General features: G+C 48.1%; 10 protein-coding genes across 10 annotated transcripts; 4 read left to right on the top strand and 6 right to left on the bottom strand.

Annotated features, from left to right (window-relative positions):
- Positions 1 to 20: 20 nt before the first annotated feature.
- GGS25DRAFT_441087 (uncharacterized protein) lies at positions 21 to 1,622 on the bottom strand. The gene is made up of 4 exons (XM_049258729.1): positions 1,359 to 1,622; positions 1,057 to 1,241; positions 759 to 919; positions 21 to 408 (listed from the first exon to the last, which is right to left on the bottom strand). The coding sequence occupies exons 2-4, from the start codon at positions 1,065 to 1,067 to the stop codon at positions 62 to 64; spliced, it is 519 nt and encodes a 172-aa protein (XP_049112817.1). The 5' UTR covers positions 1,068 to 1,241; positions 1,359 to 1,622; the 3' UTR covers positions 21 to 61.
- On the top strand, positions 1,456 to 4,064 carry GGS25DRAFT_440985 (uncharacterized protein). The gene is made up of 4 exons (XM_049258728.1): positions 1,456 to 1,624; positions 1,688 to 1,810; positions 1,886 to 1,937; positions 1,994 to 4,064. The coding sequence occupies exons 2-4, from the start codon at positions 1,714 to 1,716 to the stop codon at positions 3,867 to 3,869; spliced, it is 2,025 nt and encodes a 674-aa protein (XP_049112818.1). The 5' UTR covers positions 1,456 to 1,624; positions 1,688 to 1,713; the 3' UTR covers positions 3,870 to 4,064.
- GGS25DRAFT_525195 (uncharacterized protein) lies at positions 3,935 to 6,581 on the bottom strand (the record flags this gene model as incomplete). The annotated part of the gene is made up of 5 exons (XM_049264740.1): positions 3,935 to 3,988; positions 4,072 to 4,385; positions 4,477 to 4,968; positions 5,951 to 6,270; positions 6,535 to 6,581. 5 exons carry the CDS (start codon positions 6,579 to 6,581, stop codon positions 3,935 to 3,937), a joined length of 1,227 nt encoding a protein of 408 aa, XP_049112819.1.
- A 113-nt stretch (positions 6,582 to 6,694) lies between these two features.
- On the bottom strand, positions 6,695 to 9,009 carry GGS25DRAFT_506158 (nucleotide-diphospho-sugar transferase). The gene is made up of 3 exons (XM_049262286.1): positions 8,830 to 9,009; positions 7,070 to 8,772; positions 6,695 to 7,016 (listed from the first exon to the last, which is right to left on the bottom strand). The coding sequence occupies exons 2-3, from the start codon at positions 8,537 to 8,539 to the stop codon at positions 6,960 to 6,962; spliced, it is 1,527 nt and encodes a 508-aa protein (XP_049112820.1). The 5' UTR covers positions 8,540 to 8,772; positions 8,830 to 9,009; the 3' UTR covers positions 6,695 to 6,959.
- A 554-nt stretch (positions 9,010 to 9,563) lies between these two features.
- Positions 9,564 to 11,101, top strand: GGS25DRAFT_506159 (DNA glycosylase). The gene has a single exon (XM_049262287.1). It carries the CDS (start codon positions 9,783 to 9,785, stop codon positions 10,851 to 10,853), a length of 1,071 nt encoding a protein of 356 aa, XP_049112821.1. The 5' UTR covers positions 9,564 to 9,782; the 3' UTR covers positions 10,854 to 11,101.
- On the bottom strand, positions 11,102 to 12,874 carry GGS25DRAFT_506160 (uncharacterized protein). The gene has a single exon (XM_049262288.1). It carries the CDS (start codon positions 12,263 to 12,265, stop codon positions 11,420 to 11,422), a length of 846 nt encoding a protein of 281 aa, XP_049112822.1. The 5' UTR covers positions 12,266 to 12,874; the 3' UTR covers positions 11,102 to 11,419.
- Positions 12,875 to 17,117: 4,243 nt separating this feature from the next.
- GGS25DRAFT_525199 (uncharacterized protein) lies at positions 17,118 to 18,472 on the top strand (the record flags this gene model as incomplete). Its single annotated transcript, XM_049264741.1, has 2 exons — positions 17,118 to 17,206; positions 17,329 to 18,472. The coding sequence occupies 2 exons, from the start codon at positions 17,118 to 17,120 to the stop codon at positions 18,470 to 18,472; spliced, it is 1,233 nt and encodes a 410-aa protein (XP_049112823.1).
- Positions 18,473 to 20,603: 2,131 nt separating this feature from the next.
- On the bottom strand, positions 20,604 to 22,403 carry GGS25DRAFT_515785 (LMBR1-like membrane protein-domain-containing protein; the record flags this gene model as incomplete). Its single annotated transcript, XM_049263120.1, has 1 exon — positions 20,604 to 22,403. One exon carries the CDS (start codon positions 22,401 to 22,403, stop codon positions 20,604 to 20,606), a length of 1,800 nt encoding a protein of 599 aa, XP_049112824.1.
- Positions 22,404 to 22,775: 372 nt separating this feature from the next.
- Positions 22,776 to 24,213, bottom strand: GGS25DRAFT_441440 (uncharacterized protein). Its single transcript, XM_049258733.1, has 3 exons — positions 23,799 to 24,213; positions 22,849 to 23,726; positions 22,776 to 22,790 (listed from the first exon to the last, which is right to left on the bottom strand). Exons 1-2 carry the CDS (start codon positions 24,103 to 24,105, stop codon positions 23,158 to 23,160), a joined length of 876 nt encoding a protein of 291 aa, XP_049112825.1. The 5' UTR covers positions 24,106 to 24,213; the 3' UTR covers positions 22,776 to 22,790; positions 22,849 to 23,157.
- Positions 24,214 to 25,586: 1,373 nt separating this feature from the next.
- GGS25DRAFT_441458 (Malate/L-lactate dehydrogenase) lies at positions 25,587 to 27,422 on the top strand. The gene is made up of 3 exons (XM_049258734.1): positions 25,587 to 25,953; positions 26,046 to 26,953; positions 27,040 to 27,422. The coding sequence occupies exons 2-3, from the start codon at positions 26,182 to 26,184 to the stop codon at positions 27,357 to 27,359; spliced, it is 1,092 nt and encodes a 363-aa protein (XP_049112826.1). The 5' UTR covers positions 25,587 to 25,953; positions 26,046 to 26,181; the 3' UTR covers positions 27,360 to 27,422.
- The last annotated feature ends 2 nt before the right edge of the window (positions 27,423 to 27,424 follow it).

A 27,424-nucleotide genomic window follows, 5' to 3' on the forward strand; every position in this document is an offset into this window, starting at 1 on the left:
GTAGGTAGAAAGAAGCTATAAGTTAGGGGTGGTTACTTCAGGAGCTCTTTAGGGCCGTCGCTCATTTCTGGCTGTTGATCATGCTGAGGTAGCAGTTCCAGCCGATGCTGACGACGTTGACGACGAGGACGCGGTGCTGGAGGGGCACGAGGGTGAAGTTGGCGGCCTGGACGAAGGGCCAGATGAGGTAGTTGGTCTGCAGCGCGGGCACGTAGCTCTTGGCGAGCTTCTCCTGGGGCGACCCGCCTTCCATGACGGCCATGCTCGACAGGAAGATGCCGATGAAGGTCGGCGCGAAGATGAGCTGGTCGGCCGCCACGCGCGCTACCGTCTCCGCCTGCTTGTTGCGCAGCGTGATCGACCGCTGCAGGATTCCGTACCAGGTCGTGGCGGCGGGGCCGAAGACCGCTGTGGTAGAGTGTTAGTATGTGGGTTTTGATTTTGGCTTTTTTTTTTTTTTGGCATTATGCATTGCATTTCATTTTATCCCCCTTTTTACAGCTTATGCCTGTTTTTTGTTGAGGGTTTACAAATGTGACTAAGGAAAAGGGGCTGTGGGGGGGATGAGAGATGGGCCCGTGGGGGCGGATTTGCTCAAGGTTTGTGGGGTAAGCTTTGCGTGCTAAGATAAGATAAAAAGTAGGTGAGAGATCTGGGACAGCTTTTGAGAGAAATTGATAAAAGCTTTTGTTGGTGGTGATGAGATGAGATGAGATGGGTTTTTTGTATTGACGATGATTATATTGAACAAAACTTACCGCCGCCGTAGAGGAACATGCGACCTGTACGGGCATACTCGTGCTTGTCAATGCCCTTCTTCTCGACAACTTGCTGAGCTGTGACGTCTCCGACTGCGAATAGCACAGCGGTGGTGACGGCCTGTGTCAAAAGTGGCCGTGAGGCAAGCTTGCGTTGGTACCTGGTCACAAACTAATTTAGCACTCCATGTTGAGATTATTATTTCATAAATACCTAAGTACTCAGGTATATAGGTATGTATTTCATAAGAAAAGCCAATGGGGATAAATAGGCTAAGGTGACATTTATCCTACGTACCAGCGAAGCATGATTGCGTTATGATGCCGTTAATGAGGATATCGATATTGAAGAATTGGAGAGTTGGAGTTGGTGGTTTACTGCAAGTTTTACGTGTGGATTTCCTAATGTTGGATGGACCCCTAAAAAAAAAAGTCCAATGTTTCTGTACAACTTTGCATGTACGTAATTTTGATGGATCTTAACTGAGATTGTTACCCTCATAAACCTATTAATTACCACTAAATACCCTTATAAACCATTGCTTTATTTGCACTAATAGGAAAGGTGTTCTACGTCATAAGCTTGAGAAATTCACTTACCGAGAAGACTTTTGCTACTATATGATTATATGGCTTTGTTGCAAATTAATACAGACACATGTGTGTACTACTAGTAGTAGCACAACATTTTTAACTTAGATTGAACATGATGCTCTTCTTTTTTAAATCACTTTAAAGTTAACAGTATTGAATTCATCTATCATCTTGCTATCACAACAATCGGCCCCTAAGGGCATAGTATATATCTAGTATTCAATGGTCCACGTATTATACGGCATTGAGCCACTGTCCGAATGGGAACATCAATTAGTAAGCATCATTAGGCAGGCAAACACTACTATGTAAGAAAGCTTCCATTTACAAATCACATCGCTACCATGAATTATCCCAAAATATGCCTCCAGGTAGGCCAAAGACAGTCGTGGAACCATGTCGGTTCTGCAGTAAACAGTTCAAAAGACTTGAGCACTTGGTGAGACATGAGCGAACACGTAAGTACCTAAACTCCAAACCTCTATCCCTACAAGAAATCTAGGTAGGCATATTAATCTCATGAAAATCAATAGATACCCGTGAGAAGCCATTCGCCTGTGGATGTGGACAAGCCTTCTCTAGACAGTTAGCAAACTTCCCGTAACATGACACTATTAGATCCATGTATAACACTTATATAGGGACCTGCTAGCACGGCATACTAAGGCCTCTCACCCGCCCCAACTAGGGGGGACGCAGGAACCGAGCATGTCCACTAACATGGTAATGGAGGCTTCTGACTTCCTTTGGGATCCTGACCTCATAACAGAAGACTTGTTGCCAACCACACTCTTTGGTGCTGACTTTCCTCTCATCGACACGTCGTCAAGCACCCCCCCTCCAAAAACAGGCAACTTTTCTCGGTTCACTTCTCGTCTACCTCAATTAGATGATGCCGAGGATGGCATGGAGCATGATACCGGCAATGAAGCTGAAATTGGCGACCAAGTCGAATGTGCTACTATTACTAGGGACCCAACGTGGTCCGTTACCAGTGCTGATTATGAAAGGCTTTGCCTCGTAGTTCAAGCCTATTCGAATGTTCTTCCAATCCAATGTTCCATGCCGTCTAAAAACAACCTATTCAGATACATAGATATATATCTACGATGTACTCAAAAGTTTTTGCCATTTATCCACGTTGCAACATTTTCAGTTGAGCAAATGGACATCGAACTTATCCTTGCCGTAGCCGCCAATGGCTCACTATACGCATATGAGACGGCCAAGGCTTATGAACTATACTCCATGTCCAGAGCAATATTGCTAGAGAGAATCCGTGTCGAGGACCTTCAACTGACGTCGGAGTTGCTGTCTGGACAGAGCCATCTACTTCCGGATAAAATGCATGATATAAGAAGAGTACAGACATTTATACTACTCATAAACTTCGCATCGTGGGCAGACAGGAAACTTTCACCAGACGCACTATCTATGGGTAGCCAGCTCGCAGTGTTGGTGAAAAGAAGTGGGATCTCGACACCGGACGAGATGCCACCGGATATCGACTGGCTATCCTGGGTCGCTATTGAGGAAAGACGAAGAACATTGCTTGCCGCTTATGTGGTATTTAACTTGCACAGCATCGCTTTCGATGTCCCCCCACTCATATTGAATCTTGAAGTCGGCGTTTTCTTGCCAGGATCTGCAGAACAATGGAGCTCAGAAAATGCAGCACAATGGGGTCAGGCTGATCGTCAAGTCGACCGCCAATTTCAAGCAGGACTACGCTGCCTCCTTGATGGTACTGGAATCCCAAAGGATGAGAGTGTGTCCTCATTCGCCAATTATCTGCTCATCCACGCGTTGCTTCAGCAGATATATATCAACCGCCATGGGTCTCTAGGACGGTTACAGCAAGACGCCATCGAGGGCCTCGAAACTGCTTTACGTACCTGGCAGAGTTCCTGGGAGCTCACCAATGAATCTAGTCTTGATCCAACATCCCCTAAGGGACCATTCGGACTCAGTGCAACCGCACTGCTTCGACTTTCCTACATTCGTTTGAACTCAGATATTAACCCCTGTCAGGGACTCCTTTCGGGGGATTTGTCGTGTATAATGGACATACGCTCTGACCTGAATAGGTCGTCGCATTCTGATAGAACTATTCTCCAAGCCGCGCATGCTCTAGGGCTACTTGTCCGTTTTGGAATTCCGTTGATGGCTCGCGCTTCCACACCGATCTGGACCATTGAACACTCTTTATGCAGTCTTCAGTGCGCAATGCTTCTCAAAGACTGGCTCGAGATGATCTCCACGATCGTAAGAACATGCGGCACCGATGGGTTGCGTAACTCTGAGAGGAAGCTTCTAATGATCATCACGGAGATTATCAGAGAAACATGCGTCGCTCCTACGCTGGATCTTCCAGATGACGACGCATCCCGTATTCAACGAATGGGTTCGACGGTAGCCAAAATATGGGCTGCAGTATTTCAAGGGGTTCATATTCTTGAAATTGACAACGTCATCAAAGCTGGTCTTCAGCTCCTATCTGAATCTACTCCAGATTAATACACACTTTACCCATGTGCTTCCCAGACGCAACATACTCCAGAGCTGCAATGATATCCTCGCGATTAAATCCAAACGACTTGTCCAGAGGCATCTGTAGCCCACGGCTCCCCACAAACCTAACCGCCTCTTCGAGTTGCTGCTTCGAACCACCCAAAACTCCTCGGACAACACAGCTGTGGCTTAGCGTCAAGAAGCTCACGTCGGGCATCTTCTCCTGGGGGAGAGGTGCCATGAACCCGATTATAGAAATAATGCCTCCATGTGCGACGGATTCAATACTCTGCTCAATCGTCCCCGCGCCCGTGACTTCTATGATGTGGTTTACCCCTTTACCGTTGGTGATCCGCTGCACCTCGGCGGCCCAGTTGGGGGTCTTGTTGTAGTTGATGGTGTGGTCAGCACCGTACTTGGATTTTACGTATTCCAGCTTCTCGTCGCTGGAGGAAGTGACGATGGTGGTTGCGCCGGCGGCTTTGGCAAATACGAGAGCCGTCAAGGAAATTCCACCGGTACCTAGGACAATGTTAGCCAAAAATTCCTCCAGTATATACATACCTAGCTATATACCCTCTCGTTGGGAATGGAAAAATAGAGGGCCACTCACCAAGAACGAGCACCGTATCCCCAGGCTTCAGCGGCGCATTCCCATAAAACGCATTCCACACCGTCGACCCAGTGCACACCAGCGACGCCCACTGCGCAAAGCTATGCCCCGTCCTCGGCAGCTTAACCACGATATGCGCCGGCAGCGCCACATACTCCCTGCACATGCCGTCCACAAACCCGCCGAACGTATCAGCCGTCGTGCTCAACGGGCCATACAGCGTCGACGGGCTCAGCGGCGCGACCACCCGGTCCCCGACGGCCAACCCGCCGCTGGCCACCAGGTCGCTGCCGACCTGCACGATCTCGCCCGCCATGTCGGAGATCGGCACGACCTGGTCCTTTACTTCGAAGGGGTATTGGGAGCGCGCGATGACGACGTCGCGGTAGTTGAGCGCGAGGCTCCGCACTTTGACGAGGACTTCGTGTGGAGAGAGGGAGGGGATGGGTTCACGGAAGGCGTGGAGGCCGGAGAAGTCCGTGCGGGAGGTTACTGCGGTTGGGGGTTAGCTGTGTAGGTGGCCATGTCTTCTATATATCAGGTATCTGGAGGTGAATGGATGGATAGGTAGCTTAAAATGTAGGGCGTCTATGTAGACATGACAAGACCACTGCTTGGTACCTAAAGAACCTTGGAGGAAGACACGAGGGTGTTACTTACGGCGGAATACAGTTTGGGTTGACATGGTGAAGTAATGATATAAAAATCTAGTCCGTTGATTAGGTAGGTATCTCGAACGAGTTTTGACGATCTCTCCCCCCTTTTTTTTTTCTTCTTCAAGCTCTGCAAGTCCGGTTCTGAAGTAATAGTAGGCAGGCAGGTAATTAGATAAGTAGGTACTTATACCACGAAGCTTTCTAACCTAGAAATCCACAGGAGGGACTGGAGAGAAGAAGAAGTAGATGGGAGGTTCGTTATATACACTGCACTATCTGCATACTTTGATTTCTCTGATAAATAACCCCTTTCGACTCCATCACCCATCTGTGCCTAGTCAATTACCTAGGTTAGGGGGTTGATTTGTTCGTTGGGGTAAAAACTAACTAACCCCTTAACCACCTGGGCAGATTTGGGGTAGTTATTTAGTTGGGGTAGATATTATTAATATAATAACTACATTAATACACGGTATTAGCTATGCATCAAGAGATTTATAACCCCAAGTACTTACATACATACGTCTATAGGTACCTAAGTAGAAAGCCACATACCTACCTACCTAACCTAGGCAGATAAACGCTTAGTGGAAAGGGGGGGAGGATGGGGTTAGTAGTCTTTCATTTGCCTCTCCAACCAGGCTGCCTCAAGAGCCCGCTCATAGTTATGCCTCGCGCCGTTCGGTGATTCTCCTTCCCCGTTTCCACCAAACTCTCATGGCGCCTGTGAAAGTGGGTTGATTGCCTAACCTTGGCAAATTCTTTTTTTTTCTTTAATGGCGGAGGGAAAAAAAAGAGAAAAAGGGCGAATAACATACTCTTGGGTTGTTCATCTCCGCACCTCTGCAGTCTTATCCTCATCGACGGGTGTGACCTGGAACGGCCGACCCCCTTGCGTGCCGCGCGGGAGCCGGCTCTGGTAGAAGATATTCCCGGCGTAGGGCACAGGTCCGGGCGCTCGTCATGTTTCTGAATAACTTTCCCCCGTGTCTGTGGATTCACCCACTGGTGCTTGTCCTTGCAGTGCTTTTGGATGCGCTGGGCTGTCTTTTGAGTGAGGCCACGGGTGAGGCACATATACCCTTTATCCGGCGCACCTAGATGTGGTATGGGCCGGCTGGCAGCAGGGGGAACGGGCCTGCGAACTTGATACTCCTCTAACGATGTGCTCAGATGTAGTACACAATGAACATGGCAAACAATTTGTTGTCGTTGTGCGGCGGTAAGGGAGTGTTTTTTTTTAACGACGTTGGTAAATGCATAGATTTTTTGGAGGCTATTTGTAGGGTTAAGTGCTCCCAAGTGATCCTCGTGGGAACCGATAATAAAATTAATACAACGCGACTTGCCTTAAAGTTCAGACGTGTAGTTAAATGAGAACATTCCATGTTCTTATACTCACCAAACCCAGCTGGGTTCTGAGCACGACTTTTCATCCCTGCCGCTCATGATGATGCTGTGAGTATTCAAAGGAGAAAGAAGTTGGGCTTTATAATCCTGGATGGATGTCATGGGGGTTGGACAATGATAACATACACTTGTTCAACAGTGACAAGCAGCATAGTCACTTTCATAAACAAGTATGGAGATGAGAGAAGTTTACTTTATATACTTCTCTCTTCAAGTTCGGACTCTAACGTCTCACTATAAGATAATATGCTTATAGGATCCTTTTATTCTAGATCATCGGGGTTTTATTTTATTTTGAACCGCATATAGGCCGGTATATGTTGGCCCAGCAATGCAGATTGGTGGGTGGTATATGTATCCTAAATATTATAGGTTATTCCACGCCGGCTTTGTTCATCATGTAATGTCATCGTCGTATCAAATGGTAGCCTTGTCAATTGTCTGTCCCTTGAAAGCCTCTAGGCCTTCACCGCTCTATATAAAAGTGTCAGAAATGATTTTCTTATTAGAGTGTAGGGGGAACTTACGTAGCTCGTGAGAGGCGAGACTTCAAGACCTTCGTCGACATCTCCATTATTGACAGTGGCACCAACAGCCTCAACCCATCGTCGACCTTGTTCCTTGATATGTCTTCGGCTTGTTGCGGGGCTGTCCTCAGGTTGCTTTTCGAATGTTCCATCAGCCTTTTTGGCCGGGTCCGCATTCTTTAGCGGGGAGAACTCCTCCTCGCGCTTGACTTCGAAGCATGCAAACTCGTTCAAGTTGAGCCACTTGAAGTTATCGAAGACGAACTGCTCAAGCTTAATACCGTTAGGCGACTTGGGGTCAACTGCCTCGCCCTTCTCCGTATCGAAGAAGGGAATCTTCTTCTTGGCAACGTGAGGGGGTAGACTGTTCACGGCATCCCCCATACCGTCAAGGTATTCGAAGGAGTAGTAATGGTTGACAATATTGGCGGCACGGAATTTGAGGATGCTGGGTTGCTTGGGGTCTACTGCTTGGCAGGTGGCATCGTCAATCTCCGAGTATTCTACTACATCAGGCCTTCCGTTCTTTGAGATGATGAGACCAACAGACTCTTGGGCATCACGCTTTCTTACGACCTTAGTTCCGATCTTGACCTTCTTCTCGGCCGCGAAGCCAATGAAAACTGGGTCGGCAACCTTGGATAGGCAGTTGTCGACACAGTATGCATAGACGTGCTTGATGTTGGGGCGCATTTTGTCAAGCACACCCTCATCTTGTAGAGCTTTATAGAGGCCACCGTTTCCATCGGGAGCTACAGCAAGCTTGCCCTTGCTTGCCAGCATGAATTTGCCGTCGTTTGTGATGCAGGGAAGCACACCTTGCTCGAAAATCGTCACGTTTTTAGGGTCCAGGCCGAAGTAAGGCTTACCCTTCGCTCGGAAAGCATTTTCCTCTTCACTTAACTCATCCAGCTTTTCCTTCTTGAAGAACCTTTCAGTTGGTCCTCGTGTAGGACCACTGGTCATGATAAACCACGGAATGACAGCTTTGCTCGGATCTGCGGCCCCCTTTGCAGCTAACTCCTGTACTTTTAGGATTCGTTCGGCTTGGATTTGGAAGAGAGTCTTGTGGGAGGGTAGCTTGATATCGAAGCATCCCTTGGGAGCCTTGCTTCCTAGTCGAGTACCTTGTCCACCAGCTAGGAGGACCACTGCAACCTCACCCTTCCCAATCAACTCCAGACCAAGATTATACCATCTTTGAATATCTTCGGGGCTCGAATCGATAATACTGGCAGTAGCTGAGTCTGGGAGGGGTTCAACTACAGCCTGTCCTTCTTCTTTGGGAGGGTTTAGTGCAAGCTCTCTAAGCTTTTGGACTCTAGCGGGGTCAATCTTCTGGAGTTGTTCAAAGAAAGCATTCTGTTCGGGCTCGGCCAGGGAGTCGAAGTAGGTGAATACGTGGCTTTGGCCGGCTTTCTCGTATTGGGCCTTGAGGCTTTGCAACTCAGCAGGAGTAAACTGAGCCATGATGAAGTCTACGGGAAACGTTTCGAAAGAAGGAAATATGAAGTAAAGTCTCAGTCAGATAGAGTTACCAAAAGAAAGCCTACAAGTCTTAGGTAAATACCGAAACTTAAGTAATCAATCAATACAGACTTAGTAGAAAAAAAAAAGAAAGGGTAAGAGAGAGTCAGGGGAGTTGGTGCTAGATATACATACCTACCCTGTCACCTAATGCACCTAATGATGACAACGAGGGGCTACAATAAGTTAGAGGGGTAGGGCAGAGGGGCAGTAACAAGGGAGTCCATGAGAACCTTGTTACATAGTAGGCTACTAGGGCTGCAGCTTCAGCTCTGCCCCGCCATTTGACTCTCTCTCTTCTTTCCTTTTCCTCGTCAGGGCTCTTTATGCGAAACTTCGTGTGGTTGGGTACCGGATCGTATTGGCTTTCTCGTCTCACCGCTTGAATAAAGCCATGAGGTGATGTAGCCACTTCCTATTCGTTAATTCTTCAAATCAAACTTCGTATATAATCCGACAACTTGCATGGGCCTAGATTACCTAGCACTTAGTTATATGCTGTGCTCATTAATAGTTTGCATGCGCTGACGACGTGCAATATGTATCTTACTACGTCGTGGGTAGGTAGATATTTAATTTATGCTTCAGACGAAAGCGTATGAAATTCTCCGAGTCGTTACTAAACTTGTAGGGAACACTGAGACCCCAACTCTCCCTACCTGATCTGCAAGTAGTGACACTGGCCCTGAATCGTGTTGCGGTCGGTTGCTATATCCTTGCTTGACTCAAGATACAAATTAAAACGAAGAATGCATTTGCTTCGATAATACCCGGTCTCGTCCTACGACCTTTAGTAGAGGGGGAGAAGATGTGATGTGGTATGTGACGTCGATGGTAGAATACGAAAAGAAAAGACTCGACTTGATCTTTTAGATATCGGATATCTGCATATGCATATATTTAACTATGGTTAACAAGGTAGCCCCATATAAGAGAGCGATCGTGGGATCCACTTTGTACACACTTACATCAACGATGTCTCCTTCCTTAGAAGCAACCGTTCCATGAGGCGGCAACTTGCATGAAGCTTGACTAATAACTGACAATCTTTAATTCAATAATTCAATATTTCAATATACCTACAACTTAAAAATTTCAATCAAATCATGACAATATAGAAAGAACAAAGGAAACCACTTATGAAAAGACGGGACACACTCATATCCAATGAGATAAATGAGACACAATGGCGACAAGCAATAATGAGCAAGTTGCGCAAACTGAAGCCAGCTTCGAAGGCCGCCTTCAACTAAAGAATTTCATGTTCGCCGGAGCACCAAGCCAAAATACCCCATCACCCGAGCCCCGGAGAAGTCAGAGGCTCTTGGTTCCCCAGCCAACGGCCTCACCTCCTCCTCCTACTTCATCATCATCACCCAAACCTAGTAGGAAGCGCAAAACCGGGTCAAAGGTTCGAGCTACGGAGAGTGAAAGCAACTTCTTCAGCAACAGCAACAGCAACAGCAACAGCACACCCCCCCAAAAGCGCCCCCGCAGATCCACCTCCTACGCGCCCCCCTCCACCTACGCGCACCTCCCCACCCTCCCCGACGCCCTCGCCCCCAACCTGCTCATCCTAACCATCGGGCTCAACCCCGGGCTCCAGACCGCGCGGACCGGGCACGCCTACGCGCACCCCTCAAACCTGTATTGGAAGCTGCTCCACTCCTCCGGCATCACCACCGCGCCCGCCCCCTGCCGCGCAACCGAGGACCAGGAGATGCCCCGGCGCTACGGCATCGGGCACACGAACATCGTCGCTCGCCCCTCCCGCAACGGCGCCGAGCTGAGTAAAGGGGAGATGGACGCCGGCGTCGCCGACTTGGACAGGAAGTGTCGCCGCTGGAAGCCGGAGGTCGCGTGCGTGGTCGGCAAGAGTATCTGGGAGAGCGTGTTCCGCGTCCGCCATGGGCGTGCGCTGAGGAAGGGGGAGTTTGTGTATGGGTGGCAGGACGAGGGGGAGCGGATGGGGGCGGGTGTTGAGGAAGGAAAGGGGGGTGACTTTAAGAAGGAGGGGGAGGAAGATGGGGAGGGAGGTAAGGAGGGTAAGGAAAAGGAGAAGGAGTGGAAAGGGTCAAGGATCTTCGTGGCCCCGAGTACGAGTGGTTTGGCGGCGACGCTGAGGCCGGAGGAGAAGGAGAGGATTTGGAAGATCTTGGGGGATTGGTGTGTGGCGAGGCGGAAGGAGCGAGAGGTGGAAGCAGAGGTAGAATCTACGGCTACTGTTGAGGGGACCGTAGACCAGGATGCATCTTGATGGAGGACTGGTTTATCGCCATGCTGATATTTGCGTTGCTTTTACTAGATACCCAGCATATGGATCGGGACATAGATATAGCGTTGCTTTGCTGATTTATTCATGCGGAATACCTAGGAACCTGCATATGTTAGTTGTATCACCAACCAACAAAATTGGACGTTTCTGGAAGCATGATGTCATTCAGCTCAGGGGTCTAATAAGCACAAGACATCACAAGAAGACTTGATATATATAGAAGAGTTAATATATTATTATCCAGCAGTCTACCTCCCAACACCCACCGCTATCGTAATCCCCTCTCCCTTCGTCATCAAAACCCTCTTATTGTGGCAAGTAACAGACCGACCTATCAGGTCCATCCATTTCCCAATTTCTTCACCCTTTTTTTTCCTGAAAAGAAAGGACAAAGCCGGAACGCCACGGGGATATCAATCATATGCTGTAAGTTCGTGTCGTGAAGGTGGTATTGTGCTTAATAATAAAAGGTGGTCGTGCAAATGCCAAAAGAGAGAACCCGCCAAAACCTCTCATGTTGAATTATTGAAATGAGGGTGCCCGTTTTCTTATGATAGGCACATGAAGGCTATTACGGTGGTAGCGACTGGCCACCAGCCCACAGCGCGAGCTAGAGCCTGGATGTTGCCGGATGAGGAGTTCGGATCCTCGGTGCCGCCGGAGGACGTTGTTCCATTGGGGAGAGTGCCTAGGATGTAGATGGTAGAGTTTTGCGTGGTATCATTGTCGGCCACCGTGACAAGCGACTTGTTGAGATTCGCGTAACTACCGTCGCCAATGACCGAGTTGAAGTATGTCTGGTTGCCATTATCGTCACACCCACATTCACTATACTGGTCGCACACGCAGGTGACGGGCTTAGTTTCGTTTTGGTTGGTGGTCGAGTTGTGGTAATAGTATGGGTGCGAGTACGGGTACGCATACGCACCATAGGCCCAACTCGCGCCTAGGAAGCCGATAGTGCCCAGCGCGGCGCCACCCAGTACAAAAGGCGCGATTCCGGAGGGACTTCTTGCCCCGGAAGTGTAGGGCTGCTTCGCGCCACCGCCGTAATAGGTCCCCCCGCCATACGCTGGCCGCACACCGCTGCCTGTCGTCGTAGAGCCGCCGGTATTAGATGATGATGATCCGCGGCCACTGGAGCTGCCACTAGAGCCACGACCGCCAGATGAGCCGCCAGAGGAACCGCCGCTAGAGCCTCCTCTACCGCCTCCACCTCCGCCACCCTTGCGCTTCCATAATTCCTCGCTCTCTGCTGATCGCTCGATATGTTCTTGATCTGTTTGTTGTTGTGAGCGCGCATCTATCGCGACATCTTTGGTATCAGGTATAGCAGTGGCGCTGACGCTCTGGCTTATAGCCGTAAGGCCAAATATAATATTGGATAGCTTCATCAAGAAATGGGGTTGTTTTCAATTTGAAGGGATATTGGGTAATACGGCAGTGGGGTTGGGAATTAATGCCGAATTAGATGGACAAAAGGTGAGAGGGGGATGAAGATAGATTATTATAAGACGTTTGGGAGGAGCTTGGTCTTTGAATTGGTATGTGTTTGAACAAGGTTAAAATGGTGACAAGGGGAGAAGTGTTAGTTATGTAGAAAGTCGGTAGGTATGATGGAAAATCAATGGAGTGAGTAAGTTATAAGTTGGGAAAGGGCAAGTGATGGCCATAACTTTGCAACATACCTACCTAACTTACCTTATAACTATCGGTAAAAGGAAAATGCTTGTTCGATGCCAAGCCCGCTCCAGCGTGTCATGTCATGGAACTCAAGGTTGGCAATTACTGTACCTGCTCATGGTTGGTACGCACTCACACCCAGTTTGCCCAGTGACGGGTGTGGCCAATTCCGGACTTCACTAACTTTTGCCAAGTCAAAATGGATATGTAAGTACCTACCCAAGGTATTAAATAGATCGATCTCATGATCGCTGATAATTATGAATGATGTTGGTTTGAGTTGTACAACATTGAAGACAAAGAAGGATTTTAGACTTCCGTAGTTCCTTTCTAAAATGTACTAACCTACTACCTATGTTATTAGGTATCCAATTGTATTTATTGTATTATATTTTTCTGACGGAACTTTGCTATGCATCTCATTGATGATGCCATGCGACACTGCCCCTGTCCTAAATAATAGTCCTCCAGGCTAACCTATGTAGCAAGATAGTTAGTACTTATCTAAGCCTAACACTGCCTATAACTAGTTAACAGAACAAATAAAAGTCGTGATGAACTATTTCATAATGATGGTGGCAGTGCTAAAGCTGAGAGCATCAATGTTTGTTAAATACCTAGGTAAACATCTTAATAGTTATGCCCGAGTTTTCGAGGGTTACTGTACGGTTTTTTTCTCAAGGGGATTTGGCTTACTAAGCAGACGCGCTAGGCTCAAATAGGAGACTTTTTCCACTTTAGGAAGGTGGAGATGTTGTTCACGTAAGCTTGTGGGTCTCTAGGGGAGGAATTTTGAGCTTTGCAAAAGAGGAAGGTTTGCCAAGACTCTCAAGCCACATGTGGAGCCACACATACAGCCACACCTATGGAAAAGTGCTCAAGGCTTTAGAGGAATTTTAAAGTTGCAAAAGAGGAAAGTTTGCCAAGACTATCAAGCCACGTGGGGAGCCACAAATGCAGCCACACGTATGGAAAAGTGCTTAAGCTTCAAGTCCCATTAAGTGCTTGAAGCTTGCAAATAAGGAAGATTGAAGGTTTAATATTATTATAAGCCCTGGAGACATTCAGATCCGTCAGCGGCCATTAAGATCTGATTAACCTATTACAGCTGTTATAAGAATGGAAAATATATGTATTCAATTACCTCAATAGCCCGTGCAAGAAAGTCGAGATTGGCTGGAATCACTGGAAATGTGGGTCCCAGCCCAGAGGCTGCTCTCAGGCTAGTGCCACGCAAAAGATTTTTAAGGTTTTGACACGATGATTTGATTGGGTGCAGTATCCATTGGATCACATGACCTGCTTTTTCAAGCTGCAACTCTTTTTTTTGGACTGTAGGAGCCATCAACCCTTCTGATGCAACCTTTCCAATTGAACCCTTCTTATTCAATTCAGCTGATTAAATTGTTCGGATTGAATCAATCGGATTGAACTGATTGGATTGATTGATTGATTGGTTGATTGGTTGATTGGTTGATTAATTGATTAATTGATTGATTGATTGATTGATGGACGGATTGATTGAATGCAGCATCTTTCGGATCACGTGACAGCCTGCAACACTGTCTTTTTTGGTATGGCAGGGAACACACCGGCCATCAACCCTTCTTATTCAATTCAACTGATTGAATTGATCGGATTGATTGAATTGATCAGATTGATTGAATTGATGGATTGATTGAGTGAATATCTGATCTGCATATCCTGTTGCAAGCCGGCTGGCTGGATAGCTGACTGAATAGCCCAGGCCAGCTCATCCAACGTTGGATCCAACGCTGGATCCAAAGCTGGATCTAATAGCTGCTTGAATAGCTGATCAAATACCTGATTAACGATCTGATTTGTTGAGTGATTAAAGACCTAATTGAATACTAGGTAATGAATCAAAGAGACCAAGGGATTAATGCAATCAAGGGGATCTAAGAGCTGATCGAGAATCTGAGCAAAGATGTTCCGGTCATGTGACTTGAATCAGGTCCTTAATCAGTTCTTAAATCCCCTTGATTGCATTAATCCCTTGGTCTCTTTGATTCATTACCTAGTATTCAATTAGGTCTTTAATCAATCAATAAATCAGGTTGTTGAGCAGCTATTCAAACAGCTATTAGATCCAGCTTTGGAACCAGCGTTGGATAAGCTGGCCCGGGCTATTCAGCCAGCTATCCAGCCAGCTTACAATAGGATATGTAGATCAGCTATTCAATCAATCAATCCATCAATCCATTAATTCAATCAATCCAATCAGTCCAATCAAATTAATTCAATCTAAATCGATCAATTCAATCAGTTGAATTGAGTTCAGTTGGAAGGTTTGATGGCCCCTACTATACCAAAAAAGTCTTGCAGGCAGTCACGTGATCCGAAAGGTGCTGCATTTAATCAGTCAGTCCATCAATCAATCAATCCAATCAGTTCAATCCGATCAGTTCAATTCGATTAATTCAATCAGTTGAATTGAATTGGCAGGGTTAAATTAGAAGGGTTGATGGTTTGTATATTCCCTACTATCCAAAAAAAAGAGTTGCAGCTTGAAAAAGCAGGTCATGTGATCCAGTGAGTGCCCCCAGCTGCCCACATCAATCCAATCAAATAAGTTTTCAACAACATGTGGCACCACGATGCAACCGGATTCAATTGAAAAAGCATTCAATTGCCAATTGATTGATCTGGGCCCCAAACTGAGGCGATACATGGTTGCAAAGTTATTCAAGTAAATAGGCTGGCAAGATGGGGCACGTGATTAGCGTTGGGGACACATTAAGGGCCTTTAGAGCCGCCTAAGAGCGCTAAAGCTGCCTGGGGTCACCCTAGGCAGTGTCACGTGACCCTTCGCAATAGTTACATATATCAAAATAACTTTTCAACCACGTATCGCCTCAATCCAAGAGCGGTATCAATGAATTCATAATTGAATGTGATTTCAATTGAATCCGGTTTCACCCTTGCAGCTATATGTTTCAAAAGTTATTTAAGGTTGAAAGTGTTGAATAAGGTTTAGCTCTAAAGGTGATCACGTGCCTCCCATTCTGCCACCTATTTACTTGAATAACTTCATGACCAGATATCACATCAATTCAAGACCAGTATCAATCAATCGGCAATTAGATGCGCTTTCAATTGGGTCCGGTCTCACTATGGTGCAATATCTGATTCAAAAGTTATTCAAGGTGGAAAAAAGGTTGAATGTGGTTTGGGCTAGGGGCGCTAGATTAGGCCCGGATTTGAAGATTTAGGGGACCTAGCGGATGTACGATACCTAAAAGTGCACCTAAGGGCCCCAGCTTGATCAAATACCTGATCAAATACCTGATCAAATACCTGATCAAATACCTGATCTATTGATTGATTGAAGACCTGATTGAATATCAGATTAAAAGGATCAATGGGATTAAGGGGATCAAGGGATCTAAGAACTGATTAAGGACCTGATTAAAGATGTTCCGAGACTTTGATCACCTGATGTGATCGAAGTCACATGATCGGAACATCTTAGATCAGCTCTTAGATCCCTTTGATCCCCTTGATTGCGTTGATCCCTTGATCCCTTTGATTCAATGGTCCTTAATCAATTATCAAATCAAGTCGTTAATCAGGGCTATCCAGCCAGCCAGCCAGCCGGCTTGCAACAGGATATGTAGATCAGCTATCTAAGCAATCAATCCATCAATCCATCAACCAATCCATCAATCAATTCAATCAATTCAATCAGTTGAATTGAATAAGAAGGGTTGAATTGGAAAGGTTGAATTAGAAGGGTTGAATTGGAAGGGTTGAATAAGAAGTGTTGATGGCCCGTGTGTTCCCTACCATCTAAAAAAAAAGAGTTACAACTTGAAAAAGCAGGTCATGTGATCTAAAGGGTGCTGCACCCAATCAAATCGTCTTATCAAGACCTTAAATCCTTAGCGTTGCGCTAGCCCGAAAGCAGCCTTTAGTAACATTAAAATTGGGTCCGAGAAAACTCGGGCATTTGTGGCGCGCGCGAGCGTGTGCCCTCTAGTGTCCAATAAGAATTCTGATATCAACCCCATGCAAGAAGGGTCTCTAGAGTCTAAAGTTTGTTGTACTTCCATACTTAGTAGGTAATGATGTAGCCCTACATATAGAAATGTGGAGAACGTTCTATCTATGTCATTTTACATAAGCACAGCTGACATACTGGGTACCTACATAGCACTGGTCACTGTGCAATCTCGGAAATGCTACAATCATTTGAACCAAGATTTCCCCGTGTAACCCGTAACGCCTTATGAGGCAAAAACTCTAGTATCTCCCAAGTGACATCACTTTCTTCATCTTCAAGTGGTTAACTCAGCCTTGTGGTTCTTATATTCTATTCGTATAGGCTATGGTCAGCTAAGCAACGCAAGGTGGAGATCCAACTAGGCATCACTATCTTATTTCAAATTACACCTGAGAGCTTAGTAGAACTCAGCAGAGCTCAGCTCCTTAAAGCTGGCAGTACTCGGTACATACATACTATAAAGGAAACCCAAGGCGTCAGATGTCATTCGAGGCTCATCGTCTCAAGCCACACTCACTTTTTCATCGTCACACTACATCATGGCCGATGGTACGGGAGCAGATCGAACTTTACTAGAGAGGCTAAACGCACTCAAGCCAACTACTGTTAATCTGGATCCATCATCAAAGTAAGGTAACCTTATAACCTCTGATCCATCTAGCTTAGCTACCAAAGTAGTGTTAGGTAGTACCTATTCATTCACACACGTGACTTCATCGTGAGGCATCCAAGTATGCTAAGTATCAACAGACCAATAGCCGCATCTACTATAGAATCGGCCAAGCCTCCATCAAGAGAAGATGCTTTGACAGAAAGGCTCAAGAATCTTCGGAGCCAGGCCGATAGTAAAGCCCAACTGAGTTCTGGCGCAAAGCCAAACCGTGGCAATGATGGCCCGGGCCTTCCATCAATTCCAAATCAAATATCACAGCCACAGCTCGGTCCCCAAATTCCGGGCTTGAGCATAGGGTCTACAAAAGTCTCCCCCACAGAAGCAATTAGTGATGATGCGGATCCATTTCTCGACACAGATGATCAGACACTTGAAGAACTTCTTGCAGACCTCGAGTCTGATCAGCAGTGGCTTGATGAAGTAGCAGCCGAAGAAGAGCAGCAACAGCATCTTAAGGTCACTGCACTTCTCAAGGAGCTTGGTGATGCTTCCGCAACGGAACAGGAACTAGGTAAATCTAGGACTAAAACAGCCAGTGATGACGAAGACAACGATGGCGGAGACGAAGGCAGTAGCGGCGATAACGATGAGGATGATGATGATTCAGAAAATGAGCAAATAACTCGTGAAACCGATGATACTCTCGCTCAAGTACTTGACCAGGTAGAATGGGAAAAGTCCAATGAGCCTCCTTCCCACCCAGAAACTAAATCAGCCACGCCAAGAAATGATACAAAGCCAACAGCGGAGGATAATAACGAATCAGCGGCAGCGCAGAGATCCAACGAGGACGACCCCCTGAACTTACCCGCAGTACCCTCTGATATACAGGACCAACCCAACGCGCCCGACTTCCAGGACGATGACGCCGACTTCGCTGCATCCATCACCTCACGCATGGCCGCGCTGAAGGTGGACACAGCCTCCGGCCCAAATCTGCCCTCAGTACCAACCTCAGACCTGGACGAGCTCGGTCTGCCAGCCGTGCCTACCTTTGCGCCCTCTGACCGCCCCGCCCCAGGCCTCATCAAGCGCGTGGGCTACACCGACGAGGATCAGAAGACTTGGTGCATCGTATGTTTGGAAGATGGCGCGATAAAGTGTCTCGACTGCGACGGTGATATCTACTGCGCGAGGTGCTGGAAGGAGATGCATGTTGGCCCTACGGCTGGCTACGATGAGCGAGGACACCGGTGGGAGAAGTTTGTGAGGCCGCGTTGATCTGCTCTCAGGATTATATGCTCCCAGCTATTCTCCTAAGCAAAATGGCATGAGCGAATGTGCCCCTATATTCAAATATCCACCCTATGGCTCTTCGCTAACTATTGAACCCGTGCTCGAGCCTAAAATCCATTTAAGATGGCCGCACTTTACATGGCTCTGAGGAGATGATCATGACTAGCCTATAGTAACACCCACACTTTCTAGCAATGGTTTGCGCGGAGTGTACGGATGCGGGCATGAAGCAGTTGGCAGACCAGGGAATATCTCGCTTGCTGTCGAGATCAGAGTTAGGCAGTGTACTTCTCCTTTGTTTAGATCAGAATCTCGAGGGATCTATAGGGCTAGCAAAGATTAGCAGCAAGACGTTGATTTCCGTATTGCCTTATTCAATATCTCCCCCCCCCCCCCCCCCAAATCTCTCACCTTCCTTACAATCCGCCACCAAGGAGCTTCCACTATGAAGGCCTCAAATTATCACCCTATGCTTCCATAGACCAACTCGAACGAATACCTCCGCAGAGCCCATCATAGAAAAGGCCTCTGCCAGATCATTGTATATAATTTTAAAGAACTTATGGATCCCTATCAGGGAAGAAGAACAGCATTCCCCATCTTCTCACAAATGGCCCTGATCTAAGGTTGAAATCACCGTGACGTTAGCAAAAAAAATCTTTGAAGACTTGAAACCCGCGCTTTCTCGTTCCTCGGCATCAGGCTGCTTCAAGGACCTCTGAACAGCTATCTAGCTAGATACCTACGCTTTCTTTGACTTTGTTGTTGTTGTTGTTGTATCTAGATGATCGAAACGGCGGTACCAGATATCAAGCCATAAATCGGCATTCAAAATGTAGGCAGCAGGCCAACTGGAGACGGTACACTCGTACTCCCTATGAAAAAGTCCAGTCAATACCTAGCTAGGTACCTACATATAAACTCAACTCACAAAATCATCGCAACCCTTTCCACGAGCCTCTTTGATGCTCTCCTGAGGCTGTCTTGAGCTGGTGTTGATCGCTAATTCGTTGGCATTTTCTTAGGATTCCCAAGCACAATCATACTAGCTGGCAAGGATACCAAAATAAAGTATTGATAGAGGGAAACTTTCCATGAAGACTGCGAGTGGTTCGTTCTTTACCCCTAGCCCCTTTTCATAACCTGCCCAGGCGGACATTACATACATACGTAGAAAGTCGACCGAGACAACCCTCGAGTCTATTCTATCACGGGCTACTCCTTGTGGATAATCGTGCAAGACGGCTACCTACCTAATCTATATGTATCTGGATAGCTAGACCCGATTTCCCCCCCCCAGGAGACCTTCGCCTCGCCGTTGGTGACCCTTACCTAGCTATGTATGCTGCCACAACGACCGTCACGGCTTGCCCCTTCCATGAGGGCACGCATGCATAGATAGATACACAGGTAGATAGGTACCTAATTAGATCTACATCACGGGACCCGGGCCACCCAGATAGCCCCGTTGACTTCGAAACCGGATTTCTTCACCAGTCCCAACACAGCTCGATGACAGGAAGCACACTTACCTGGGCAAGGTAGATACCTAGGTTAGATATATAGTTTGTAAAACCCTTTTCTTTTACTTTTAGGTCGCTAGAAATCGGGGGAAAAAAAAACACCGCGTGGTGAAATCAGGGCTCCGTGTTCTATGTACCTACCTACCTACTTCCTGCAAGCCATGCAACGCCAATCCTTATTATTTTCCGGGCTCTTTCTTTTGTTGTACCTACCTATCCTATCCTATCCCATACTCCATCACTTCTTACACATGGAAGGTTAGAATCTGCCCAGTATGTAGGTATGTATGCCCCGTTACCGCCTTTTACAAAGTCCCCACCCTCTTATAAAGCCGTCCTACATATGTACCTATCCAGTAGGAAAATGGTCTTCTTATGTAGGACCTAGAGAAGAAAAAAGAGGTTTTATGGTACCTTGAAGCAGAGTTAACCCTTATTATTTGGTTTCATTGTCAATTTGTGATACCTATCCATGGATCCATCCCCCTTTCCCCTCCTTGTTTTTTACATCTCGTATTTGTAGGTACCTATTTTTTTTTCTTGGACAACCAATAGCAGAGCATGTCTGAGATGAGCTTTGGTACGTAGCATAACTATGCACGAGAGCTAGAGCCAGATCCATCTCGGTGGACATCAACACCATTATCACCATGTCCTGGTTGCCCCCTAATATCCTGCCACGTCGCACCAAACCGGCGGCCCGTGGTTGCCAACAGACCCTCCTCCTCATCTGCCTCGGCTTCTTCGTCAAGCTCGCTGAGGTTCGTTTTCGGGGCACGGAACAGGCTGGTTAAGAAGACGATAAGGAAAACGCCTAGGAACGCAAACTGTGCCCAAAAGTCGATAGCACCGAACACGGGCCAGTTGAGAGCGATACGATTGAGGAAGGTAGACATTACAGTAGGCGTGCATGCCTGTAGAGATCGAGAGTGTGAGTTAACCCACTCGGAGCATGGCTTGATAGCCTCAGGGGTCTTTCTGCAGTCGGGCTTCTCGTCTGGGTGGTGCGGCGGCAGATCGCAAAATGTCTGGGTGCCGTAGCTCGCGTACTGGGGCGCCACCATCATGGCGACTGCGTAATTGATTGCTAGCATGATAAGAGCTAGCATGACAGTCGCCATGAGTAGGGCTTGTGGAGCCGTCCGGCCTTTGCGAATTTGAAATATGCGTAGCCAGAGGAACCGGATACCCATGGTCGCAATGCCGGAGATGGAGGCGCTGAAAAAGAGGGAGATGAGGAGAGCCATCAAAACGTAATCCACCGGGAAAGCTTTGGCCGTCTGCACGAAGACCCAGTTCATAGGCTGGAATACGTTGATATGCGCGAGGATGTAGCCACAGTGCTCTTTGCAAACCGAGTTGGCAGCCTTGTCGATCCCTGTGATGAGCATAGATACCCATATGATCAGCGTAAGAAGAATTAAGAGAACACCTCCAACGAGCTTCAAAGGTCTGAAAACGGCACAAATCTTGGTCCACGCCCTCACGATAAACCCTTTGCCTTGGCCCTGTGCTTCAGCAGCAAGCCGCTCACGTCGTACCAGAGTACGCTCTTCGCGGCAAAGTGCATCCAATTCACGTCTATCTTTGTTTGGCATTCCATCCTCGCGCCCCGAATTGCGCAGCTCGAGTTGTCTCTGACGCTCCCGGTTCTGTTCTAGTTGCGACGCAGTATTTTCCGAGAGCTGGGGGGCGGACACGGCAGGAGCGGATTTGATAAAGGAGACAGGGAGAAGAGCGAGACCGGCTCCAGTGTATAGAATATAGAGTAGGGTTCCTAGTGTAACAAGTAGACCGACGCCAAAGGTCAGGGCCTTCTCGCCATGGGTTTCATCGAGGAGGCGCTTGAAGAAGTCGAGGTCGAGGTGATTGCCACCACCGCGGGCACCAGCCACAGGCACGAAAAAGCCAACAAGGAAGATGATTACGACGAGGATTATAAAGGCAGTAGTGTACTTGAAGGCACCCCAAAGTCTGCTACCAAATGTTTGCGTGCCCTCCTGCTCCTCAATCTCATCGTACTCCTCATACCAAAAGTAGGAGAAGGGTATAACCAACAGGCATAGCAGGGCATCGAAACTGTACAGGGAGTAGTAAACAATTTTCAGTGTTAGAAGGATATTGCCGATGCGGCCAGGAGTGGCCCAATCCTTCTTGACGCCGAGTGCGGTGGATGTGGTGGAGGAGACAAGGGCAATGTCAACAGGGAGGAGTAAGACAGTCGCGAGGAGCGCGGTAAGACTGATGATGGCGACGGTACTAACAACGGCGGATCGATCGCGAGGTGTCTGCCATGTAAAAGTAGTAACGCAAGCTGCAATAAATGCTAAGACGACAGCGACGGCATAGGCAACCCAGATCAAAGAGGCCTGGACGTAGCCTTGGGTAGCCATGCTGAACGAATTGGTTAATAACGAACTCGCGCAACGGTTGCTACTCAATGTTGTGTATAGAGTTAAGAGAGCACAGAATAAGTGAACATGAGGGAGGAATGAGATTCGACACAGTCGAATTTACCCCGCGTTGGCGTTGGTGAGAGAAAGGAAGGAAGGATTGGAATGTTCCCGGTTGTTGATAAAAGATGGATGATGGTTAGAAGATAAATGGTATGAAAATGGTGGATGATTGAATTAGTTAGTTATTTGGAGCTTGCATTGGAGCTGTCGTTGTAATGACGTATTACTTTACTCAGCAAGCTGCTTAGTTACGGGCCTGATGTTTAGCGTCAGTTTTAGTTACTTATACCGCATGGTTGCATACCTAGGTACCCATTTTATAGGCTATGTATGCGATGCATAGCGTTAGCTTTAGTTAACAACAGGGTCAAAATTAACTAACCTAGTACCTGTCGAGCTTTGTACGTAGCACCTCCAGGGCTTTGATACTACATACTATCATTGATACCACACATGCCTAAGGTAAGTACATGACATTTCAACACGTCAAACATTCAATGTTTAACAATACAAATTGAAGGAAATGAACCAGTCATACTCTAAACTTATACCGATTCAAACACCCTAATAGTGAGGCTCTAAAACCAGTATCTATATATAAGTTAGATCGTTCTAGGTTAGTAGATCAGGACGCAAGTGTGTTGACCTAGGGTACCCACGTGACCCACCAGGTGCCAGCTTATGGCCATGGCTACGGTTGCGATGATACCGCCGACGGCGCATTCGGCGCATTGGAAACAAACACAGCCAAGATCGCCGCGTACGCCGCCGAAACCACCATCATCTCCAGATTCGAAGCCCTGAGCAGCACCGTAACAATAAACGAGAAGACCACAATACACGCCGAGATGACCGCAAGCTGAACCCCCTTGTTCGCCTCGCCCGACAGCAAGACCAGGGGCACCACGATAAAAGCCGCCGTGACCGTGGCCATCACCAGCCGACTAATCACATCCGAGATGAGCGTCGTGCTCTGGTACGACCACTCGCCCTTCGCGTTGGGCGAGCCGAGGCGCTCCTTGTCGCCGTCGCCCTGGGACCGCTTGTTGAGGCGCCAGTACCGGAGCGCGCGCAGGCCCTTGTGGATCCAGCGCTGGAAGTTGTCCTGCCGCAGGCGCGGCGCCTGGTCCACGCGCAGCAGCCGCGTCTTGTAGATCTCGTACAGCGTCAGCTCGCTCCGCAGGCTCGACTGCTTCTCGTCGTCGATCAGCGAGAACGTGTCCATGGACATGACGTGGTTGAAGGCAATCAATGCTTCGTCTATATTTCTTTGGGGGGATTTACCCCCCCTGTTAGCCATTGTATCCCTATAAGCTCTGTTGGTTTGCATACCATACTGCTGGAGCAAGCCTCGCAGCTTGAGCACGAGGTCCCGTGTAATAACCTCGTCGACATCAGGCGTGTCTTTGTCCTTTTTGCTGTGCTTCAGCCCGAGTCTATCGGCCGCGGAAGGCTCTATGTCCAAGCTGAGCCCGGCCTGGTAGATGACATGGTCCAGCTCCGCGATCTCGGCCTCCAAGAAGCGGAGATTCAGCAAGTGGGTGGTTTTGAAGCGGCGGAACCCGTGAAGTGTCAGGTTGTTGTCGGCCGTGCTAGTCTGCCAATGGACGCTAAACTGCTGTCTCAAGCTTTCAGACATTGATCACTCGGTCTTGTTAGTACCTAGGTATATAGTACAAATACAAAGCCCTGGAGGGGTTCATTAGAATCGTAAAGTCTAAAGATGTCCTCTTTTCCAGCCACTGAAATTGCTGACTCGAATCTTGATGTAGGTAGGTAAATATTGAGCGTATCAAAATCCATAAAGTTGATGATTCGCGAGAAAACTTCGAAGTTGATATAATTGCAAGACACCTTACAACCCTGCTGAAAGCCTTGTAGCCTGCATACCTATCTGGTGGCTTTCTGCGAATAGCAAGTCGTGTGGTTTGGGACGCAGCCAGCTCGGGGCTACGTTCGCTTTAGGCGGCACCAACGAGACTGGTCCACAATACATAGGTATGTTATAGAAAATGTTACATATGTAGTGAATAAATCCACACCTATGCATGAGTGCCTAGATTTGATATGCGATTTGCCTTGATCTTCATACGGGAACTAGTGCTGCGGGCCGTTGGGCATGCATGTTGGTTGTCAACATTGAATGTTTTCCAATCAGACAATACCTGCAGGATGCTTGTTTGAAGGGTGGAGCAGCTATTGCCTCTCCCCTTCCCCTCTCTTCACTGGCACCTTACGCTGAATCTCGGCCTATTATCATAGGTAGATGGGAAACAAAAACAAAGCTCAGGCATTTCTGCTATGGTGGGAACGTTTCCATGTGTGAGCTGTTTTCGTCGCATACTTAGGGATACTTCATTATTATCATCACCTTCATCATATTTGAGCTCCTTTATTACCGAGCTACGATTTGTGAATATCAGAATCAATCTAGTTGTGGGCATCGGTGGGGGAATCCCGACAACACACATCCGTCTCGGCGACGTTGTTGTCTGCTTTGTTGAGAACTATAGCGCCGTGTTCAAGTATGCTTTTGATTACGACACCGTATTGGGCATATGGAGAGTACACCGAGATCCTCCATCATTACTAATTCAAAGAGCTGTACAGAACTTAAGGGCCCAATATATGAGGAAAGACAATCAAATCGACGAGGCCATCAATGCTGTAGGTCTGGAAGTTAAGATAGTCCCAAAGTGCATCATGGCATGATTGCTGTAGGGGACCTGGATATGAGTGATGCTGCGCAGCGGGATTTCCTAGCAGTAAATAAGGGGGTGCTATGCGTCGAGACGGAATTGGGGGTAATGGAGTCCGATGTCCCCTGCCTAGTCGCCCACGGAATTTACAATTATTCAATCTCAGGCACGAACCCAGAATGAATAGGGTACGCGGCTATGGCAGCCGCAGCATATGCAAAAGATCTTCTCAATACGGTCTCAACGGCCAAGGAGAAGGTCGAGGAGGACTATTAAGAAGAGAAATAGTGGAAGAAGAAGCCAAACAAGCCAAAGCCGAACTTGAAGGTCTTAAATGAAGGCCAATCCGATATATCCTACACTTTCATTTCGACCTCGATAAGACCGAGAAGGACAACTTAGAAGCTGCACTTTGCTCGTTGATCACCCAAGAATATACCTCCAATAACACAGAGGCATAGGACGAGATAGGAGAGTTGAATGAGATGTAAGGACGATCCTAGGATATATATGCTTGGATGGCGAGCAGATTATGAAAAGAAAAAAGGTATGAGGAAAGGGGTAACAGATTGTATAGATAATAGCATCCCTACCAACACTAATGTTAGGAGATGGTTCAAGTTATAATCTGCCCTACCCTACTACTAATACGTAGGGTAGGTAGATACTTTAAGTCTAGGTATTACGTAAGAAAGAGAAACCGATACCGGGGAGGTGTCATCAGTCACACCAACTTGAACCTAACTACCTAGGTAGTCACAACATGTAACTAACCTTAGTACTTACATGTAAGTATTGACATACCTATTACCTACCAGGTCCTACCTAGGGTAGTATGTAACAGCTGAACTGACTACCATCATTGATACTATCTACATAGTAGTATACTACCTACATATATAATGTAGCTACGATAAGACTATGTACCTGGGCTTACCCTTTAAAAGAGAAATCACCATCTACAGATACCTACCAATCCTTATTAGCACCTACCTAACCTAACCCAAGCAGCTATCATGGAAGAAGACCCTAACAATAACCCCGGGGAAACTCAACCCAAACTCCACGTCGAGCCCCCCGAAGCGCAGTCCTTCGTAGAGAAAATCCTAACCGGCAACGGCGTCCCCGCCCCAAACGCCGCCATCGTCGCCGCCTGCCTCGTCGCCGCCGACCTGCGCGGCGTGGACACGCACGGGATCAACCGGATCCCGTCGTACATGGCGCGCGTGCGCAACGGGGTCCTCGACGCCACCGCCTCTCCCACCGTGACGCCCATCACGCCCGTGGTGGCCTCGGTGGACGGGCGCAACGGGTTCGGCTTTCTGGCGGCGGAGGCGGGGATGCGGGAGGCGTGCGCGATGGCGCGGGTCTACGGGCTCGGGATGGCGAGCGTCAAGCACTCGAACCACTTCGGCATGAGCGCCTGGCTCGTGCAGCAGGCCCTCGACGCCGGCATGATGAGCCTCGTCTTCACCAACTCCAGCCCCGCGCTGCCCGTCTTCGGCGGCGCCGAGAAGCTGCTCGGCGTCTCTCCCATTGCCTGTGGTGCTCCCGGGGGCCAAGAGAAGCCGTTTATCCTGGACATGGCCCCTTCGGTAGCCGCGCGGGGGAAGATATACAAGGCCATGAGGAGGGGCGAGAAGATCCCCCTGGACTGGGCGCTGGATGCCGAGGGCAGGCCGACGGACGATCCCGCGGCGGCTTTGCAAGGGGTTATGTTGCCGATGGGAGGGCCGAAGGGCTCGGCGCTGGCGATTATGATGGATGTGTTTTCGGGGGTGTTGTCAGGTAAGAAGCATCCATCCAATCCATTCCAATCGTACCCCATAAAGGGGGTTCACTTTTCTCACCTAGGGCCCAAAAAAACATTACAGGCTCTGCATTCGCAGGCGGCGTGACGAACCCGTACGACCCGAGCAAGCCCTCCGACGTCGGCCACTTCCTCGTGGCCATCAAGCCGGACCTGTTCATGAGCCTCGACGACTTCCGCGCGCGCATGGACTTCCTGTACCAGCGCGTCGTCGGCTCCGGCAAGGCCGCCGGCGTCGAGCGCATCTACTTCCCGGGAGAGATCGAGCAGCTGACGCAGGAGGAGAGGCGGAGGACGGGGATACCCTACGTGCAGGCCGAGGTAGATGCGCTGAATGAGGAGGCGAGGAAGGTGGGGGCCCCGGAGTTGGTGGTTAAGAGCTGATGAGATTTGGTTTTCTTTTGGCAATATGCACAGTTTTTTATATATACGCCCTGATAGGCCCCTTA

This window comes from Hypoxylon fragiforme (assembly GCF_022984875.1).
Source record: "Hypoxylon fragiforme strain CBS 206.31 chromosome Unknown GGS25scaffold_9, whole genome shotgun sequence".
Lineage (NCBI taxonomy): Eukaryota > Fungi > Ascomycota > Sordariomycetes > Xylariales > Hypoxylaceae > Hypoxylon > Hypoxylon fragiforme.